Genomic DNA, 15,080 nt, shown 5'->3' with positions numbered 1-15,080 from the left:
TTCCAAACCCACGACCCCTACCATCTAGATGGTAAAGGGCAGCAGACACATGGGAACACAACCACCTGGAATTTTCCCTCCAAGCCACTCACCATCCTGACTTAGGAATATGTTGCCGTTCCTTCACTGTCGCCGGGTCAAAATCCTGGAACTCCCTCCCTAGCAGTGTCGTGGTGTACCTACACCACACGGACTGCAGCAGTTCAAGAAGGCAGCTCACCACTACCTTCTCAGGGGCAATAAATGCTGGCCTAGCCAGTGAATTAAAAAAAGAGATCCAGCTGAGACACACTGAGCAGTATATCAAGCACGATATTAAGCACTATATCAAGCACTATATCAGGCTGTATAATGAGTATTATATTAAGCAGAATATTTAGCAGTATACTGAGTAGTTCTGAGCATTATATTGAGTTGTATATTTAGCAGTGCATTGAGCAATATATGAAGCAATTTATTGAGCAGCACATTGAATGGTATATCGAGCTGAATATTGAGCAGTATATTGAGAAGTACATTGAGTAATATATCAAATGGTATATTGAGCATTATATTAAGCTGCATATTGAACAGTGTATTGAGCAGCTTATTGAGCAGTTTATCTAACAGTATACTGAGCTGTCTATTTAGCTATTGGGCTGTATATCGATCAATAAATTGAGCCATATATAAAACAATTTATGAAGCAGTATATCGAGCAGTATATTGATCAGTATATTAAGCCATATATAAGACAATTTATTGAGCAGTATATTGAGCAATATATTGAGTGGTAAGTTGAGCAGTATTTCGAGCTGCATATGAAGAGCATCATGAGCCAATATATTAATCCGTATATTCAGCTGTATATTGAACAGTATTTTTAGCAATATGTTCAGCAGTATGTTGAGCGGTATTTTGAGCTGCATATGGAGAGCATATCGAGCAATAAATGGAGCAGTGTATAGAGTAGTAAATTGAACAGTATATGGGGCAGTATATTAAGACATATGGTGACAGTATATTGAGCACAATATTGAGCAGCCTATTGAGCAGAACATTGTGCACATATTCCATATATGTGCCATATATTGAGGGACATATTCAGCTGTATGTTGAGCATTATAATGGGCCATATTGCGAGCACAGTATCGAGCTGTATATTGTGCAGTAAATAGAGTGGTATATCACACCATACATTGAGCAGTATATCAAGCAGTATATTGAGCAGTATATTCTTGAGCAGTACATTGAGCAGCACATTAGAGTGGCATATCAAACCATACATCGATTCTTTATTTTTTATTCATTCCCGGGATGTGGACTTCACTGGCTGGGCCAGCATTTATTGCCCATTCCTAGTTGCCCTTGAGAAGGTGGTGGTGAGCTGCCTTCTTGAACCGCTGCAGTCCCTGTGGTGTAGGTACATCCACAGTGCTGTTAGGGAGGGAGTATCAGGATTTTGACCAAGCGAAGGAACGGCGATATATTTCCAAGTCAGGATGGTGAGTGACTTGGAGGGGAACTTCCAGATGGTAGTAATCCCATCTATCTGCTGCCCTTGTCCTTCTAGATGGTAATGGTAGTGGGTTTGGAAGGTGCTGTCAAAGGAGCCTTGGTGAATTCCTACAGTGCATCTTGTAGATGGTACGCACTGCTGCTACTGTGTGTTGGTGGTGGAGGGAGTGAATGTTTGTGGATGTGGTGCCAATCAAGTGGGCTGCATGTCCTAGATGGCATCAAGCTTCTTGAGTGCAGTCATCCAAGCAAGTGGGGAGTATTCTATCACACTCCTGACTTGTGCCTTGTTGATGGTGGACAGGCTTTGGAGAGTCAGGAGATGAGTTACTCATAGCAGGATTCCTAGCCTCTGTCCTGCTCTTGTAGCCACAGTATTTATATGGCTAGTCCAGTTCAGTTTCTGGTCAATGGTAATGCCCAGGATGTTGATATTGGGGGATTCACTGATGGTAATGCCATTGAACATCAATGGGGGGATGGGGCGATGGTTGGATTCTCTCCTGTTGGAGATGGTCATTACCTGACACTTGTGTGGCACGAATGTTACTTGCCACTTGTCAGCCCAAGCCTGGATATTGTCCAGGTCTTGCTGCATTTGGACATGGACTGCTTCAGTATCTGAGGAGCCGCAAATGGTGCTGAACATCGTGCAATCAATCATCAGTGAACATCCCCACTTCTGACCTTATGATGGAATGAAGGTCATTGATGAAACAGCTGAAGATGTTTGGGCCAAGGACACTATCCTGAGGAACTCCTGCAGTGATGTCCTGGAGCTGAGATGACTGACCTCCAACAATCACAACCATTTTCCTTTGTGCTAGGTATGACTCCCACGAGCGGAGAGTTTTCCCCCTGATTCCCATTGACTCCAGTTTTGCTAGGGTTCCTTGATGCCACGCTCTGTCAAATGCTGTCTTGATGTCAAGGGCAGTCACTCTCACCTCACCTTGGGAGTTCAGCTCTTTTGTCCATGTTTGAACCAAGGCTGTAATGAGGTCAGGAGCTGAGCGGCCCTGGTGGAACCCAAAATGGGCATCATTGAGCAGGTTATTGCTAAGCAAGTGCTGCTTGATAGCACTGTTGATGACCCCTTCCATTACTTTACTGATGATGAAGAGTAGGCTGATGGGGCGATAATTAGCTGGGTTGGATTTGTCCTGCTTTTTGTGTACAGGACATACCTGGACAATTCTCCACATAGCTGGGTAGATGCCAGTGTTGTAGCTGTACCGGAACAGCTTGGCTAGGGGTGTAGCAAGTTCTGGAGCACAAGCCTTCGGTACTATTGCCGGAATATTGTCAGGGCCAGTAGCCTTTGTACTATCCAGTGCCTTCAACCATTTCTTGATGTCATGTGGAGTGAATCGAATGAAGACTGGCATCTGTGATACTGGGAACCTCCGGAAGAGGCTGAGATGGATCATCCACTCGGCACTTCTGACTGAAGATTGTAGCAAATGCTTCAGCCTTATCTTTTGCACTGATGTGCTGGGCTCCTCCACAATTGAGGATAAGGATATTTGTGGAGCCTCCTCCTCCTCCTCCAGTGAGTTGTTTAATTGTCCACCACCATTCACGACTAGATGTGGCAGGACTGCAGAGCTTAGATCTGATCCGTTGGTTGTGGGATCGTTTAACCCTGTCTATTACTTGCTGCTTATGCTGTTTGGCATGCAAGTAGGCCTGTGTTATAGCTTCACCAGGTTGACACCTCATTTTTAGGTATGCCTGGTGCTACACTTGGCATGTCCTCCTGCATTCTTCATTGAACTAGAGTTGATCTCCTGACTTGATGGTAATGGTAGAGTGGGGGATATGGCAGGCCATGAGGTTACAGATTGTGTTTCAGTACAATTCTGCTGCTGCTGATGGCCCACAGTGCCTTATGGATACCCTGTCTTGAGTTGCTAGATCTGTTTGAAATCTATCCCATTTAGCACGCTGGTAGTGCCACACAACATGATGGAGGGTATCCTTAATGTGAAGGCAGTACTTTGTCTCCGCAATGACTGTGCGGTGTTCACTTCTACCGATACTGTCATGGACAGATGCATCTGTGGCGGGCAGGTTGGTGAGGTTTTCCCTTCTTGTTGGTTCCCTCACCACCTGCCGCAGACCCAGTTTAGCAGTTATGTCCTTTAGGGCTTGGCCAGCTCGGTCAGTAGTGGTGCTACTGAGCCACTCTTGGTGATGGACATTGAAGTCCCCCACCCAGAGTACATTCTGCGCCCTTGCCACCCTCAGTGCTTCCTCCAAGTGGTGCTTAACATGAAGGAGCACTGATTCATCAACTGAGGGAGAGCAGGAGGTTTCCTTCCCTAAAGGGCATTAGTGAACCAGATGGGTTTTTACCACAATGGTTCCATCATTAGACTTATAATTCCAGATTTTTATTGAAATCAATATTCCACCATCTGCTGTGGTGGGATGCTAACCCGGATCCCCAGGGCATTACCCTGGGTCTCTGGATTACTAGTCCAGCGATACTACTACGCCATCGCCTCCCCTGAACAATTTATCGATCAGTATGTTCAGCAGTATATTCTTGAGCTGTATATTGGGCAGTATATCGAGCAGCATATTCTTGAGCAGCACATTGAACAGTACATTGGATACCGAGCAGTATGTTGAGCAGTATATTCTTGAGCAGTACATTGAGCAGTATATTGGGCAGTATATTTATCACTACATTGAGTAATATATTCAGTAGTTTATTGAGCTGTTTATTGAACTGTATATTGAGCAGTACATTGAGCAATATATAAAGTAGTATATCAAGCAACATAATAAACTGTATATTAAGCCACATATTGAGCAGTATATAGAACAGTATATTGAGCAGTATATTAGCACTGTATCGAGCAATTTTTTGTTATTTACTTGTTCACAAGATGCGAGTTTTGCTGGCTAGGCCAGCATTTATTATCCTTCCCTAATTGCCCTTGAGAAGATGGTGGTGAGCTGATTTCTTGAACCGCTGCAGTCTATGTGGTGTAGGTCCCCTGCAGTTTAGCCTGGGTCTGCAAGGTACCCAGTTTATGTATGTCACCATGGCGACACCAACAGTGTTAGGAAGGGAGTTCCAGGATTTGACCCAGCGACAGTGAAGGAATGGCAACATATTTCCAATAATTCAGGATTGTGTGTTAGTTGGCGGGGAACTTGGCAGTGTTCCCATGCATCTGCTGCCCTTGTTCTTTTAGGTGGTAGAGGTCGTGGGCATGGAAGGAGCTGTTGAAGGAGCCTTGGTGAGTTGTTGCAGTGCATCTTGTTGATGGTATATACTACTGCCACTGTGCATTGGTGGTGAAGGGAGTGAAAGTTTAAGGTGGCGAATGGGGTGCCAGTCATGTGAATTGCTTTGTCCTGGATGGTGCAGAGCTTCTTGAGTGTTGTTGGAGCTGCACTCATCCAGACAATTGAAGAGTATTCCATCACACTCCTGACTTGCGCCTTGTAGATGGTGGACAGGCGCTGGGGAGTCAGGAGGTGAGTTACTCATTGCAGAATTCCCAGCCTCTGACCTGCACTTGTAGCCAGTTTAGTTTCCAGTAAATGGTTACCCCCAGGATGTTGATAGTATTCAGCAGCAAGCATCAAAATAATTTCTTTCTCCCCCTCCAGGGGCTCTGCTTGAGATTGTCTCGATGGCTATTTGTTGATTTTTGGGTGTTCCTTTTTGGTTGTCAGGGGCTCCTTTTGCATTCTTACTAAATCCTTTATTAAGTGATGCAGTCACATAGTAACATCACCTTCTGTATTTGTGTCTTTTTTTTTCAGGGTTTCCTTCCTTGAATTGATAAGGTAGCACAGATATCAACAGCACTCTTTGGTTTTGTTCTGCCAATTTTAAGTTTCTTTCCCCTCAATACTTCTTTTTAAAGTGAGTGCTGACAAACATGAAATAATTCTGCAGCACCGTGTTAACCATCAAATAACGAATGGTTTAATTCACACATACTTTACATTTCAGTGATATTTTTTCCAAGTTACTGCACCTCCCTGTGCTCTAATGAGACATAGATTGGAATCCCTTAGCACAGAGGCACCCTAGTTACATTAAAAACACATACCACTCAATAGAGGTGGCTAACTCATTAATCGTACTCCCGAATGCCATACGTTTACAATGGTCTTTGAAAGTCTGTACACAAATATAGAAACAGACAAAGGTATACCGGCTACTCGAAATACCATTAATAAATTTCCTCAGCCTGACAGACCAGATGAAGCTATAATCCCGTTACTACATTTAGGCACAGCAACAGATAAGAAATTTGCCCCAGCCTAGGCAAACATATACATGGCAGAGTGGGAATAGAGTGTATTTAAAAAGTGTCCCAGGCTGCCCGTTACTACAGATATTTGGATGACATATGGACGAACACAGAAGCAGAACTAGAAAAATTCATCAATTTTCTCAATAATCAACACCCCTCCATTAAACTTAAAGCCACAACACACAAGGAAAGAATTAATTTCCTAGACGCCACAGTATTTAAATTGGCACAAGGAAACAATGGCCTAAGCTAGCAACAAAAGTATTTTTCTAAATAACTGACACACATCCCTACACACAAAAAGCCATCACCCTAAATAACCTGAAGGTCTTTCTGGAGAACATCATCAGGAATTTAGTCACCTACAAAACAGGGCAGGCACTGCCCTGGATGTGGTATATGCTCTGAAATGGCAGGGTCAGACGTTGTGCAGATTCAATGGTTGAAAAAAAAACAGAGCCTAAAGTAGTTAACTTACCTAGTTTTTCTAACCCCACTGTAAACTCAAACGCAGCCCTTCCCTAAGCCTAACAGCAGGAGCCATTTCTTACCTCCCTTCAAAATGGCCTGCTCTCAAAATGATTGGTGATGGTAGCAGTGGGAACAGCCAGAATAACTGCTCCAGCTCCTCCAATCACAGGTTCTCTGTCTCTCGTCTTTGCTGCTCCTCCAGTCATAGAATCTGTCTCTTGAGGATCAGCAAGAGCAGGAGAGAGGGAACCTGTGACTTGGAGAGCTGGAGCAGCTGGGGAGAGACAGAATCTGTGATTGGAGGAGCTGGAGCAGCTTGGGAGATCCTGTCTCTTCCACAGAGTGGGACAATTTTTTTCTCATTTTTCACTCTGTTATTAATTTTCCACAGATGTTTTGGAGGCTTTTGATGGCAATTTCGCCTTCCGTCCCCATGTATTTTGACCCCTGTTTATAGATAAAACCTATATATAATGTATTATATTCTCAATATAATGATGTCTTCTAGGTGCAACATCTAAAAGCATTATACAGTCCAAAACCTGATGTATAGCTTTCCGAAATATAATAAATTATATACAAAAATATAAAGATGCATCACTCATAATCTACAGATGCAGTATAAACATTTCTCAACACAGTATGTCAATGTACTATAATCTAATAAATAATATATTACTTATCCAAAATATTGTATATGGTATGTTATATATAGAGATGCATTATATGCTCAATTGATGTTTAATATGTGCAATACATAATATAATATCTACTCAATAAAGAAAAAAGAGGAAAATTTGTATTTAAGCTCAGTGGTGGGAAAGCTTTTAGAAACAATAATTCAGGACAAAATTAACAGTCAGTTTGCCAATATGGGTTAATTAAGGAAAGCTAGCATGGATTTGTTAAAGGAAAATCATGGGCAGAATTTTACGACAGCGCGATTTTACATTCCCACTGTTGTCAATGGGATTTATAATGACTCGCCGCATTTTACGGCCCCATCCCTCCCGAAACGGGGCTGTAAAATTCTGCCCCATGTTTAACTAAATTGCTTGAGTTCTTTGATGCGGTAGCAGAGAAGGTTGATGATGTAGTTGGACTTGCAAAAAGTATTTGATAAAGTTCATCACAACAGACTTGTGAGCAAAGTTTTGGCTCATGGAATAAGAGGGACAATTACAACGTAGATATGAAATTGGCTGAGTAACAGGAAACAGAGAGTAGTGGTGAACGGTTGTTTTTTGGATAAGAGGAATGTTTATAGGGGATTCCCCAGGGGTCTGTGTTAGGACCCCTGCTCTTCTTGGTATTTATTAATGACCTCGCCCTTCGTGTACAGGGCAAAATTTATGGATGACACAAAACTTGGAAGTATTGTAAGCTGTGAGGAGGATACCTGTAAACTTCAAGAACACAGACCTGTTGATGGATAGGCAGACAATTAGCAGATGAAATTTAACACAGAGAAGTGTGAAGTGATTTATTTTGATAGGAACAATGGGAAAAGGCAAAATAAAAATAAAGGATACAATTTAAAGGGGGTGCAGGGGTAGAGGAACCGGGGGTATATGTGCACAAGTCATTGAAGATGGCAGAGCAGCTTGAATGAGTTGTTAATAAGGCATACTGGATCCTGGGCTTTATAAATAGAGTACCAAAGTAAGGAAGTTATGATCAACCTTTATAAAACACTGGTTCGGCCTCAACTGGAGTACTGTGTCCAGCTCTGGGTATCACACTTTAGGAAGGATGTGAAGAGATTTGAGAGGGTGCAGAAAAGATTCACGAGAATGGTAAAGATTCACGAGAATGGTTCTAGGGAGCTTCAGTTGCATGGATAGATTGGACAAGTTTGGGCTGTTCTCCCAGGAGGAGAGGAGATTGCGAGGAGATTGATCAGAGGTGTTCAAAATCATGAAGGGAGTAGACAGAGCAGATAGGGATAGATTGTTCCCATTGATGGAAGGGTCCAGAACCAGAGGACACCACTTTAATGTGATTGGGGAAATAAGCAGTGGCGGCATGAAGAAAACCTTTTTTATTCAGCAAATGGTTAGGATCTTGAATGCACTACCTCAGAGTGGCAGAGGCAGATTCAATAGTGGCTTTCAAAAGAGAATTGGGTTATTATCTGAAGAAAAAGAAAAATTGCAGGGCTATGAGGAAAAGCCAGGGGAGAGGGACAATTGTTCTAACAGAGAGCTGGCACAGACACGATGGGCCGAATGAACTCGTTCTGTGCTGTAACCATGCAATGATTTCTATGGCATCTTTCATGACCTCAGAACATCTCAAAGTCTATCACAGTCAACAAAGTACTTTGAAGTGTAGCCACTGTTGTAATAGAACCATAGAACACTACAGCACAGAAAACAGGCCATTCGGCCCTTCCAGTCTGTGCCGAAATATTATTCCGCTAGTCCCATTGACCTGCACCTAGTCCATAACCCTCTAGACCTCTCGCTTCCACATATCTATCTAATTTATTCTTAAAACTTAAGAGTGAGCCCGCATTTACCACGTCAGATGGTAACTCGTTCCACACTCTCACCACGCTCTGAGTGAAGAAGTTCCCCCTAATGTTCCCCCTAAACCTTTCCCCTTTCACCCTAAAGCCATGTCCTCTCGTGTTTATTTCTCCTAATCTAAGTGGAACGCTAATCTAAGATAACTCTCCTTAACTTTACTAACCCTGCCACCACGTCTTGTTGCTCCCTGGACATCCACAGTGGAGGTGGGGGCAGCCTGCTGACTGCGACACCCTGTCTATGATGACTTTGGTGGGCGTCCTCTGGAGAGCCGAGACTTGGAGAGCCCCGGCCTGCTCTCGGGGTCCTGCTGTGTGGCAGTGGCACCCTCATCGGCCTGTGAAGTTGGAGTCACTGAGATCACAGGAAGAGGGGATTCAGATGGGCCGGTCGCTCCTAGAGTGACCTTGGTGGCTGGGCCTGCAGTCTGCACCTGCTGCTCCTCCTCCCTATGGGTGCCCGGGGGCCCCAGGCTGACTCCTTGAGGAGAAGGGGAAGCTGGAGTGAGATTGAACTGCCCAGCACCCCTCTCGCGTACACACTATTGGAGGCCAACTATGGCATCAGCGATGGTGTTGAGCCCACACAGCAGTGCAGGAGCGATAGGAAACACAGCAGATAATTTTGTACAGCAAGCTCCCACAAACTGATATCAAGCAAATGATCTGGTTTTTTTTAAGGATGTTGGATGAGAGACAAATATTGACAAGGACACCAGGGATAACAACCGCAGCTCTTCTTCGAAATAATGACAGGTGATCTTTTACGTCCATCTGAGGGGACCGAGCTTCTGTTTAACATCTGATTTGAATGACAGCACCTCCAACAGTGCAGCAGTCCCTCAGTATGCCCCTCTGAGAGTGCAGTGCTCTCTCAGTATTATCTCTCTGACTGTGGAGTGCTCTCTCAGCACTATCCCTCTCATACGTTCTGATTCCCATACAGACCGATAACTTTTAAAAAGATTTGAATTTCAGTGACTAACTGAAAAGATCATATAACAAGGTTTCAAGTTTTAAGACTTTTACTGTAGTAAACAAACTAAAAGCAACATTCTCTAAACACTATTCAGTAGGCAACTTGTACTCAAGTTGCATCAAAGATCCCCCACTTAACTTAAATAACGACTTAATATAATAATAATAACTTAAATCCCCCCCACCATAGTTATATTTTACTCCGTCCCAATAGTGGACACTTCATTCTCCAGGAACCAGTCCAAAGCTATTTTCAACTCCTGATGGTGTGCTTCCTTCTTCCCTTTTCCAGCCAAATAATTTCTAAACCCCGAATTGGCTTTCATGGGGAGGGTTACCCTGGGGATTCCTCCCTCTAGCCAAAGCTTGGTGTATCGTCAACCTTGTTTAAGTCCTCACAAACTCCCACCCTCATTCTGCATGGTGAACAATAGAGGCTGGATGCTTCTATCTCTCTGCTCTCTCCCTCTCTCTGATTCTTGCAGACAGACCTGTCTGTAAGGTTCAGGGATATCTTTAGAAAACCATGTAAGCCGAAACCATAATGGCGTTCTATGCCCTGTTCCCCTCTCAAAGTCCAAGTACATGGCAATGTGAATCGTATGGACTTGTATCCAGTTAAACATGCTAATTAACTATCTTCTAAACCCCCAACTTCATTTTATCTTGGAATTAAATAGATAGTTTAAAGTATGAGCATTTCTAAAACCTAACATTCCTAACACCTCTGTATGAGTCTTGGAGGTTAACGGTTTACCCACAGTCATCACAAATGACCTTGTTATTGTCTATAGGTGTGAACATCTTGCAGCTTCTTCCCAGTAAAACTACCTGAGCCTCAATGTTTCCATAGTAACCAAGCCACTTACACTTGTTGTCAAGCAGGATTTGGAGCAGGTCACATGCTCCCTTCACTGCTTCATTTTACCTTAAATTAAACAGAGAGTCCCAAAGCATAACAAACTTCTAAATTTCATATTTGTAACACATAGTACAGTGCTACCTCAGTACTGCTGCTCTGACAGTGCAGTACTCCCTCAGTACTGACCCTCCGGCAGTGCAACACTCCCTCAGTACTGCTCTTCCAACAATATAGTACTGCCTCAGTATTGTCCCTCTCACGGTATAGTGCTCCCTCAGTACTGATCCTTTGACAGTGTGACAGTCTCTTAGTACCAACTCTCTGAGAGTGCAGCGTTCCCTCATTACTGCCCCTCCAACAGTGTGGTGCTCACTCAGTACTGCCCCTCTGACAATGCAATGCTCCCTCAGTACTGACCCTCCCTCAGTGCAACCCTCCCTCAGCACTGCTCTTCCTCAGTATTTGCCCTTCACAATACAGTGCTTCCTCAGTACCAGCGCTCTGACAGCGCAGATCCCTCAATACTGACCGCCCGACAGTGTGGCACTCCCTCTCTACTGCCCCTTCAAAAGTGAGATGCTCCCTCAGTAGTGTCCCTCTCATGGTATAGTGATCCCTCAATACTACCCCTCTGACAGTGCAGTGCTCCCTCAGTACTGCCCCTCAGCAAGTGCAACGCTCCTTCAGTACTGCATGTCCGAAAATGCAGCAAACCGTCAATACTGCCCATCCACCAGTGCAGCGCAACTTCAGTACAGGCCCTCCACCAGTGCAGCATTCAATCAGTACTGCCCCTCCACTAATGCAGCACTCGCTCAGCATTGTCCCTTCAATGGTGCAGCGCTCCCTCAATGCGGCCCTGCCACCAGTGCAGTGCACACTCAGTGCTGCCCCTTCATTTATGCAGCATTCTCTCAGTACTGTCTGTCCAACAGTGTGGCATTCCTTCAGTACTGACCCGCAGATATTACAGTCCTTCCTCAGTGCTGACCTGAGTGTGTTAGCATGGTTTATGTGCTTAGGTCTCTGTAGTGAAATTTGAATCCACACCCTTCTGAATCAAAGACGAGAATGCTGTCTACTGAGCCATGCTGACACCTATGACATATGGAGATATATACCCTATAAAAGCCATCAAGGAACACTGGTTATTTTTTGAAATGTTGTTTGCTGCAAGCTCTTGCTTATAATGTAAATGATGCAATTCATCTTCAGAATCAGGTGAAGCTCTTTTTTTATATTAAAATTTGCCCTGACCAACATTTATCCCCCAACTATCTGAAACATAGAGTACTTTCTCATTTATCACATTACCTTTTGTGGGATCTTGCTCTGTATAAATTTGCTGCTGTGTTTTCCTATATTACAACAGTGACTACACTTCAAAGTCCTTCATTGGCTGTGAAGCGCTTTGAGATGTACTGACGATGTGAAAGATGCTATAGAAATGTGAGTTTCTTCTTTTTCTTTAGTTAAAGACATTAGGAGTAATTTTGGGTGATATCAGATCACCACCCGTCCTACACCTCAATGTATATTGCCTGATGCTACGAGATTGGTCAAAGTTCAAATCACCCCCCCATTGTCTCAAAGTGATTTTGACACGAGCCTTATTCTTTCTTCTTTAGCTTGTAGCTGCAACCTGCACGCCCGGAGGTGCCGATTCAACATGGAGCTGTACAAACTCTCTGGCCGAAAGAGTGGAGGTGTTTGCCTAAATTGTCGACACAACACTGCAGGTCGACATTGCCATTACTGTAAGGAAGGATTCTACCGAGACCTCACCAAGGTCATTACTCATCGAAAGGCATGCAGAGGTATGTAGGGACTTCCCATCCAACAAAAGGACAACGTCCAGGTTGCAACCATGTGGGCATGCACACATAGACATATGTGAGTGGACACGGGTGTGCTCAGAGACACAGGGATTGATAGACACTGATGGACAGATGGACACATGGGCAGATTGACAGATAAACTTTCACTCTAAAATGTGTATTGATACAAATTGGTAGATACTCATACATGCAAAGGAATGGACAAACAGATAGTGTGGAAATTTTCAATCCTGATTTATGGTTTTAAGATCTCATGGATAGGGCTATAATGTTGCTATAATGCCCAGGCTTGGTTTCTGGGCAAAGCTCTCTAACAAGCAGGTAAGAAGGTTCCAAGAGCTGGGTACGGTGCCTTACCACTGATTAAAATGTCAGGATGCTGGACACTCTACAGTGTGTGTCACTGGGTAATAAACTGGAAGAAACCATTTTGTGACATTATGGACCACTTTTTACAAACCCACTTAGGGAAAGGGGCTATGTCATTTGAAGTTTTAAATCCATAATCAGCCTCATGGGCTGTAAATGAACACTAAATCATGTAAAATAGGAGTTAGCGTTGGTCCCTGCTCCCCTTCTAACAAGCACACATTAGAACATTGGGTTGAAATCCCTAAATTTATGAGGCCTGAATTAGTTCTCACCTTTAGACTGTCTCACATAACCTATCCAAATTATGTTAATTATTACACAATCCACAACAGGAGCACAGTGCAGTGCTAACTGGGTTGTAATTAGTTCCTACTTGTTACTCATTGCGGGTAATGTAAAACACAGAGGTTAATTAAGAATAGAAATGCTTACTCCTAGGCTATTGTAAAGCATCATAATTTAATACATCAGAATAGCTCAATCAGATGTGGGTTTTATTAATGACAGCATCAGAATGAAGCTCAATTAACAAGGCTAGGTTTACAGTTTATATTCAATATACCATTATTCCCCTGAACATATCCATTAAACAAACACATCTCTTCCTTTAGTGGCTTAGCCAGTGTACTCTTGAGTGAGACCTGGCTTTCTTTACACCTGTGGCAAATCATTATTTCCTTTCTGTGCTCGCTGTCTACACTTGATTTAATAAATCTTGCTCCTGTTATCTGTGCAACGTTACTTTGCACCTGTTCAACTGAACATTTCTTAATCTGAAACTTTTAATTTCAATACTCTCTTTTGAAATACTACTTCAAAGTTTCTTTGATTTCCTTTAGCCTTTTCCTTTTAGCCTCCATTTCTCAAAGTTCCCAACCACTGCTTGGAAGCATTCTGAAAAATTGCCCTGGGAATCATTAATAACTTTATTTTTACTAAGTCAATCCCAATAAAGGGAGCGGACCATTAGTAATTAATAAATATCATCAACTACCTCAGATAGACCCCTTCACAATGTCAATTAAATGGACGGGCTCATGTCAGATTGCCTAATACCTATAAGTTTGGCAAGGACAGTGGGAAGATATGTTTTACAATCTTTTCCTTTATATTATTGACCAGGACATGATCAGCACAACCAGCCCAGCAATCTTAAGCAAGATCCATTTCACCTTGAAGTGTGATAGGTTACCAGGATGTTCAGACTGTAACTGAGCACAGACCAATCCTGACAGGGAACCTCTGATAGTACCATGATGTGTCAGCTTTGTAAAGCTGTAAAATATCAGCTTTGCAAAATTCAAAATAAACTTCTAGTTTTACACAACCTCTTGTAAGGACTGAAATGCTGAGTTTTTCTACAGTAAGAGATGCAGCAAATAAGCAGAATAAACAATGAAATGGATCTCAGGATTATGCATTTTGTGGACTGCACTGGATTTTCCAATAAACAACACCACCCAGTGAACTTTAAATTAGATTCCAGTTTGTAACTCACACCCAGATATCTGTTATTCTATATATAAACCCATAACCCCTGCACCCCTCAATTAGCTTCCAGCTGTAACACACTCCCGAGTATTAGTTATTCTACATATAAACTCACCCCCAAACCCCTCGATTAGATTCCAGAATATAATTAACTCCCAAGCATCTGTTGTTCTATATATACACTCAACCAAATCCCTTTATTAGATTCCAGTATTCAACTCACTTCTGGGTATCTGTTATTCTATATATTAAACTCCCAAACCCCTTAATTAGTTTTCAGTCTGTAATTTACTGCCGGGTATCTGGTGTTCTATATATAACTTCCCCCCTCCCCCCTCCAGCCCTTGAATTGCTTGATTAGGTCCCAGCTTATAGCTCACAACCAGGTCCCCATAATTTTGTATCTAGTGAGTGTGAACCCCTTGATTAGATTCCAGCCTGTAACTCATTCCTAGGTAGCCAGTCAGTATATACCCAGTGCTGCTGCTCAGCAGATGGATGTGCTGAAATGGATAACACTGGGGTTCCTGTAACAGCCGTTCTCTGATTGCAGGGTGGGAGATGACTGTGAAGCTGCACGCTGCAGTTCCCATCCTCACCAGCTGCACCAGTATATAATTGCCAGGATGTGCTGGGTTTTTGCAGTTCTCTACCTGGATCCTGTACTGTCACTAAGTAAAATAGATTGATTAAAAGATTTAGACAAATTTGGAAAACTTAGAAGCAATTTTGAGATTTGAGAGACAGTATTTGTG

At 43.0% G+C, this 15,080-nt stretch overlaps 1 protein-coding gene across 1 annotated transcript in view; it reads left to right on the top strand.

Annotated features, from left to right (window-relative positions):
* Window positions 1-15,080, top strand: part of LOC144690862 (netrin-3-like) — a 228,483-nt gene that overhangs the window by 87,681 nt on the left and 125,722 nt on the right. The window contains exon 3 of the mRNA XM_078558711.1: window positions 12,253-12,441. Within this exon, the coding sequence (XP_078414837.1) occupies window positions 12,253-12,441 (189 nt within the window). The remainder of the gene's footprint in view (window positions 1-12,252; window positions 12,442-15,080) is intronic.

The sequence above is a fragment of the Cetorhinus maximus genome, chromosome 15, assembly GCF_964194155.1.
Source record: "Cetorhinus maximus chromosome 15, sCetMax3.hap1.1, whole genome shotgun sequence".
NCBI classification, from domain to species: Eukaryota; Metazoa; Chordata; class Chondrichthyes; order Lamniformes; family Cetorhinidae; genus Cetorhinus; species Cetorhinus maximus.
The sequence above is the reverse complement of the archived record's forward strand: the minus strand, read 5'-3'. Positions and strand labels throughout refer to the sequence as shown.